This window comes from Varroa destructor, unplaced genomic scaffold, assembly GCF_002443255.2.
Source record: "Varroa destructor unplaced genomic scaffold, Vdes_3.0 BEIS01000006.1, whole genome shotgun sequence".
NCBI lineage: Eukaryota > Metazoa > Arthropoda > Arachnida > Mesostigmata > Varroidae > Varroa > Varroa destructor.
Window position 1 is genome coordinate 19459187 of NW_019211459.1, and position 7651 is coordinate 19466837.

Genomic DNA, 7651 nt, shown 5'->3' on the forward strand with positions numbered 1-7651 from the left:
GAGCTGGAGTTGTTTAAAGGAGCTTGCTGAAAGCGACAGCGCGAATAACGGGTCAAGGTTTGGAGGATCGAAAGTCTGTTTTAATCGGAAATGCCAATATACGATGCAACACTGTTTCGATTCTTTTTCTAGAAAACAAAAAATCTAGGTTGCTTTTTGAGACGATTTGAAAAAAATATCTAAAATTTAATTCTTATACAGCCAGCCATGAACAATTCAGTCAAAGGTATATGCAGCTCGTCTGTAACGTAGTGACAGTGTGTTTTAACTCCGAATTATAACCTGCCTTTTCGACATTCTTCCAAATAAACTTAGTGGTTAGAACTAGCTGCAGGACTTGAAGCAGGTCATCACGTATTCACGAATGCCACCCTTGTGAACGACAAACATTGGCTTAAATTTACAGCCAGATTGCTGCGCAACAGGCACGTTGACAATCTAGACAGGTGTAGGTGACTGGAGTATTTGTGCTCGAGTATAGCTACTGCTTTTATTTGGGGTTGCTTTTCTCCCGCTTTTTAAACCTACGAATTCTTCATGGTCTTTGTTCTATACAGGCCAACCACCCCCAACCATTTTTCCGACAGTCGGCGTTTAAGAACCTCTGATCATTCGCCTTGCCTGAACGCGAGGCGCTTCGAAGCAGCCGATGAAGCAACGTGCCCGCCAGCTCCGGTATTCCATCCTGTCGGATTCGTATACGTTTCTACCAATGTCTATATGTGTATATATCCCGGCTCATGAAACTTTTTTGTTTTTTCCACGCAGTTCCAATTCCCATTGGCAACTCCTCGTCGCCACATATCCTTCCGTGCCATTATTTCCCATAACAGTTTTTCAACTTCTGAGCATCCTAACACTACAAACGGGTAGGCAACCTCGCACGGTCGCTTTGCTTACACTTGGCCTACATCTACCTTCAGTCATTGTACCTAGTATAGTTTCAGTCAAAGTGCGCGGGTTTTGGTGGGCCCTAGTCCGCCAAACGTGCAGCTCACCTTCTCTTTCTCTCAGCGCCTATTTCTACCGGTAGAGCGTCTTATGGCGGCGCGGCGTACTGTGTGTACTCGTCGGCCGTGGCGCCCTCTCTTATTTTGCTCTTCCTCCCGCTCTTCCAGCAACAGCAGCCGGTTGTGGTTGTCGTTAGCATCGTCGTCCGCCTCCTCCTCTTCCTCCTCTCCACTTCAGCGGGAGGTGCTCCGGTGCTCGCAGCATCGCACAAGCAACGCACTACGGCGGGTGAACGAGTGCGAAAGCCGAATTGAGCGAGAAGGAGTTGCTGTTCATGTTGTGCTCGTTCTTTCACTTTCTCCCTCTTTCTATCGGAGTGTCAGACTCTTTCCCTCTGTTCGTTTCGCCAACCGTCCGTCGTCTCGCGTGCTGCTAGCTACTACGACACTGACGGCGACCACATTTACTAGCTCTGTGCTTGGCAGCGGCCCGTTCGAGTGCCGCTGTGCCTGGCGACCCGGCCCCGTGTCTGTGGTCCTTTTTTCGCCAGTGTGTGCGCCGTGAGCTGAGCCGCTGGCGCTCGACGCTGTTGTTACCGCTGACGATTTTACCTTGCGTTTTTGGCCCACCACAGCACCAAATACAACTCATCAGGAAGAGGAACTGGCTGGCTAGTCCTTTAAGGCTCTTTTTCTCTAAAGATCCTTCGAAATTCCTCAACACAAGGGGAAGAGGGAAACGACCGTGTCGCTCAACGAGTCCGTTTGCTATGCAGCCATTGCTGGCAAAGAACGGTAGGAGATAGCCGCCTTTTGCAGCCGCTGCTGCTACTGCGTGAGCGACACTAGCAGCAGCAGCAGCAGCAGCAGACGAAGCGGTCGTAGTGAGAACAACGACGACGACGGGAGCAGCAGCAGCAACAACAACAACAAGAGCCACGACAACAATAACGACACCGACAGCGGCCCCAGTCGCGACTACGGCTCAGACGGATAGTGAGAAAGGCGAATATTGTAACGACGCACGAAGCTTAACGAAGCCAGCGGCTTCAGTCCTCCTCAACTCGCCTCATCGTTCAACCAACATCAGCCCAGCGAACAGCGACCCAACAGCCAACAACAACCCCCGAGCCAACACAAAACAAGTGCAAGCGGCGCGGCGCGGCACAGCGCGGGAAGCTCGTAGTGTGTCGCTGATAGTGAGGTTCGCGAAGCTAGCGAGTTGGACAGACAAGCAGACAATGAGCCAGGAATACCCCCGAAGTGCGATCTACTGCCATTGAATAGCAATACTGGCGGTGATGCTGGTCGTGCACATTGAAACAATGGTGCTTGGAGCTAACGGCAGCAGCGGGGGCTGCCACACGAGATAGGTGCGATCGCCAATGGAATAATACAAGTGGACGTGGACAGACGAAAAGAATAGAAGTGTTTGATAAAAGTGTATATCCGCGTGAAAGAAAATACGGTTACGGAGCCTAGTCTCCGACGAATAAAAATGGTAGCTTAAAGTTGATTGAAGTCTTAGTTGGATTTGGTTACCTGTCGCCTTTAATACCTGAAAACTTGAAGCATTGTGGATGCACGACATTTCGTGGCTTAATAGCTGACGATACAATGTAGAACTGTCGTTAATTGGAAATTAGTCGCTGAGTAGACGGCGGGTAAAATCAGTTAGACAAGGGTAATTCACAGATTGTAGTTCGTTTTCGGCTGGAAGTATCATACATCATCGTGAAGAAGTTCGAGAAAAATATTCATCTTGCCATAGGTCTGGAACCGCAACACGATATTGCCAGGATCAATGTGTGTGTATTAAAGTGTGTTGAGGTAAAGGAAATGAGCGACAAAAGAACACAACGATAAACTCTTAGTGTTTGAAATTGTAAATTGCTATGAACCGACAGTCTACCTGGATTTACTTTTTGTTCTACTTAAACTCCTATCTTGTGTGCGATAATATACAAAATGCATGTGAGAATTTTTAGCATGAAACATTTTAAATGCCGCTAAGAGCTTGACGATAAAACAAGCCATCGCAACGAGTCATAGCCCGCGTTATAATCCAAACACTAGCGGTCTCGAAGCCCATCGTGCACTTCTGCTATTATATTACTGCTTCCCGTTATTTTAGCCCATGTTGGGTTCGTGTTTGTACGGTGAACATTGCCGTTATTGCCTTTTTAACCTGCTGACGCCAGGCTCGACATTGCGGCTTTGTTTCACTTCCAAAAGGAAGTTTGTTTCTTTCAAACCTAGAACTGAAGCAGTATCTTTGATCTATTTAGCCTCACTCTTTTCAACAAAAGAGGACTCGTTCACAAATCTCTCTCTAGCAAGCGGGCCGTCCCCATGCAGGGTGGGGTTGTCCTGTGTTGCTGACCGCAGGCGGCTGGCCGTTACCCGGCCTCCGACTTAGCTGGCGAAAGCAAAAGTGTAGGTGTCAGTAGCTAGCCGATAGCTGCTTGCCATGCATCGTCTTGGCACTCCCATGGATCTGCCACCTTTACCGCCCCTACAGCCTATATCCACTATCTCAAACAACAACAACAACAACAACAATAGTAGTAACAACAACAACAACAATAACAGCTTAATGTCGGCGTCGTCGATAGCCGTATCGCTTCAGCCTGGGGGTGGCCTGCACCCTATGGGGGTAGGTCCTGGATCCGGCATAACTTTGCCCCCACTGACTAGCGGCGGGCAGCAACTTCAACAGACTGTTGCGCCTAGCACTGACATGGCCACCACCACTTTACTCTCAGGATTCTTCAACGAGTATGTTACGGCACCCACGGGTCCACCAAGTTCGACCAGTTCGGGACCACAAAATGCGGTACGTTTTTAACAAACGCTTATTCTTCGTTCACTTAATTAACTGCAGTGATAATAATAATAATAATTATTATCATCATATTTCTGAGTGTTTAAAAATGCATAGTGTGCATGTGTCTCTGCAAAGCATCACTACTAGTTCCAAGAGATTTTTTTTGTTTAACCGTTAAAGTTGTTGGGCGTAAACTTTTTAAACGTCGTTTCGAAATGATGACAGCGAGTTGTTTGTCTAAGTTACTGCGCGTGGCTTTAATCTGCACAGTGCGAACTTAAGCAAACTTAACTAACAAAGTCTTCACTTGAGTGCTTGGGCTGGATTCCCATCATATGCTTAATTTTGTAATGGAAACGGCTTGTTTATCGGCTTTGCGACGGTATCAGTGGCCATACGCCAGTCAGCCCAAATCCTTAACCCACAAAACTGCGTTCCAATTGTCCTTATTCGACGGTGTCCGTAAACGTTTTGCAGTTATTAAAAAATTTCGTCTCCGATAGCCATTGCTGCCGATATCACAACTGTTCTATGGTACACCTTGTCTCTTTTGGCTTGCCGGAAACGACTATTGGAATCGTCACATGTACGATACCAGATACTCTTCAAGGCAGTGAACTTAACTGATATATTTTAAGGCGTAAGTTCCTATATATGAAAATAACATAGATCCAGATGTTAGATAGACAGAAAAGCTTCTGATTTTGGGCGCTAGGATGTTAAAACAATACTATACTATAATAGTGGCTCAGTCTTTATGGGGTTCCAGAAGCAGGCTGCTCATATAACTAAACGAATACATTGAATGTTTCTCACGAACAGAACTTGTATTGAGAGTCTTGCGTATTCCATTACATAGAATTAACGACGGAGTAATAAATTGACTTTTTTAAAGAGCGTTGTATTTGGACTGGTTCTTAATTTCGCCATGTTACGTACCGTTGGTCATGTTAAAGGAGATAATTAATACAAATAATTAAATATATAAATTGCATGGCATTATTGTGGCTACCGTCTTATATGAAGATTGTGTTCTTGTGACACTGCCTTAACACAATGAGCATACGATGCATATTTCGCTCTATTATTAGATGGTGATGCTTAATTATGAATGATGAGTTTCAGCAACATTTTACATATAAAGCCATCCCATGATCTACCACCAAACATAGTCCTCGCTTGTACAATCAAAAGCTTCGCAAAATACTCATTAGTATTATGGGCTCTATTATAAAAACCCACAAAAATGTCGTACACTTTAATACGTGCAGATTATCTCAAAACAAGTTCAAAGTCAGTTGAGAAACTAGGAGGCTACCGCTGTATACCTAAATGATTTTCGGCTACATATATTACAGTAGTGACAATAATTTCCTTCATGAAGCAACAGTCCAGAGCCCTATAAGTTCCATCTATCGCTAAGAAGTTACCGTTTCCCAGCCAACTTCCTATAGAGGTTTTTTTCACACATCAACACTTTAGAATTATTATCATAGATCATTGTATTGCTATGAGAATACGATTCTCCCCAGTCAGGGTCAGGCTCGATCCATCAATAATTATAGTAGGAAGTAACGCACACCGACCAATCGACAGATGCTTGCTCTAATACCATTGACTGCTGTCGTTGAAGTTACTGGCGCTGAGATTACCCTGTTTGCCGCTTGTGGGCCACCTTATGCGTTTTGCGCTGGTGCATGCAACAATTATCTGCCAGCAACGCTTCATTGCTCGTCGACAGATAGCTTACGTGAAACAAGAGGAGTCCGCTGCCGCTAGCAGGATCCAGCCATGGCTACAGGGCCGTCTCTATTTGGCGCTTGCAGCTTACATATCGAGCGGCAGTAATAGTATTAGAGGCAAAAGTGGTGTCGAGGCTGGCGGCCGCCTTTGCGTCATGCCTGTCCTCCTGGTGATCCTTGTCCAATCCGGGAAGAGGGCAGAACACAAAGGAACAGATTGTCATTTCGACGCAGTGTTCATACCTAAGCAGGCACGCACCACTGACGGACAACTGGATTCGCACAGAGACGCACGCAGAGAAGGCGGGGATCATACGTTCGACAAAAATAGAAGATACGCGGCCTGCTACCTGCGCGCGGGCAAGTGAGTTGAGAGCTGTTGCACAATATTGTCTTGTCAATTTCTCTATATGCCGTTAGAAGTAGGTCATCTGGCGTTATGCGAAGTTCATGTTGTCAATAACGCCGCTGCCATTCACGGCTGGCCGGTGGCTGCCAGGCTGGTAACGTCGTTACAGCGCTCTGAATTAAGCTGTTGCGCCCGTCCAGCGTTACATAACTGTACACGAGTCGTTGCAGGGGCATCTATGCTGCGAGAGCTATGGCTCGTGCTATGCACAAGCAAGATAACATGAGATATGCGGAAAAAAAAGCAAACTATTTGCTATCCAATGTCGGATAATCACCTCTGACTCACAGGGGCTATCATCACGAATCCAGTCCGTTCAGGCCCCTTGGTATGTCCTGCCGGTTGTTATCTTCATCTTTCGTTAGCTAACCGCATATTGCATAGAAAGTGAATAAAGAGGCAAGGATTTCGGCGACCAACAAGTTAACTTTCCTTGATCTTCCTTGATGCATCCTGTTTTAATATAACTATCAGTGCTGATACAAACTTAGCTGTTAAAGAACTAGTTTTCGGGTGCAGCAGACCAGTAATTTATACTCTAGCTAGAGGTCAATAACAGTATACAACTGTCTTCGTCTTCTGATAACTGCAGAATAATGGCAGAACGCCAGAGAACGTGTTAGCTGTTACCTCGCGCTCTCATGTGTGACTTACTGTAAGAAAAGGAGTTACGTACTCTGAGACCATATCATCGCGCTATCCAGGTCCCTTACCTATGCAGAAAAGTCGATTTCTAAATATACACCTCCACACGTCCCAGCCACACATATACAGACTAGTTAAAGGAGATGTTCAAAATGGTCTGATGACGAAGTGGAGTTCCACCTGGACTGCGTCATTCTAGCCAGGCGCGGGACCTGTTTAGTCGGATGCTGCCCGGTCCAATTGCTGCCGTTCCTGTACGTTTGGAGTGCATACTGGAAATACTGGCCTGCTCTGAAGGCAGAGGTGAACGCCGAGGACGGTTTCCTCTGTTTCCTGTAACAGCCAGTTTGCCATGAAAACTGGCATGGAAAGTCTCTCCAAATGAACAAAGATAGATAGGAAAGCAAAGCTTCGGCTTCAACAAAAATAATAACGGCAGCGGCATAGTGTGAGTAAAAAAACAAACTCTGCAAGCCATGCAGGCCAGTCAGTCGAAGACGCTCGTTACCGCATTGGAGAACAGCCACATATGCTGGGTAAGACGGTACCGGGTGACCAATCGAAAGAAACGTGAGGACTCAATTTCAGCCAGTTAGCTAAAGTGTTGGTAGTCGTTGTTCCTAACGGAAGTCGCAAGGCAGGGTTGTCGGTGAGATGCACAGAAACTGCAGACATATCAACTGTCGCAGTGATGAGAGCACTAGTTTGTTTCCCGCTGTTTCTCGGTCTATTTGCAGCTAATTGCTATTTGGCTACCTCACGACCGACAAATAGACCGATCGGCCACTGCTACCGCCGCATGCCTCAGGTACATGCAAAGACTCAGCTGGGTAGTCAGAACTGACCTGTTGGATACACTAGTGTTAATTTGCTACCTACACACGCGCATAGGCTTTCACAGGTTAACTGAGGGATTTCATTGATCACATTTAGCTTGCGGTCCAGCTTCCAAGTGGCCTAGTTATCCAATATATAAGGCAACATGTTCTGCTGCAGATTGGGGCACAACGAAACTGCTTCGGAAGGATGGGATGTTCAGATATATAGTCAATTCAATAAATACAGCAGTACGGTGTCA

General features: G+C 46.2%; 1 protein-coding gene across 1 annotated transcript in view; it reads left to right on the top strand.

The window, feature by feature from the left end:
• Positions 1-42: 42 nt before the first annotated feature.
• The window catches only part of LOC111252623 (uncharacterized), a 28267-nt gene continuing 20658 nt past the window's right edge, over positions 43-7651 (top strand). The window contains exon 1 of the mRNA XM_022810823.2: positions 43-3786. Within this exon, the coding sequence (XP_022666558.1) occupies positions 3421-3786 (366 nt within the window). The 5' untranslated portion in view covers positions 43-3420. The remainder of the gene's footprint in view (positions 3787-7651) is intronic.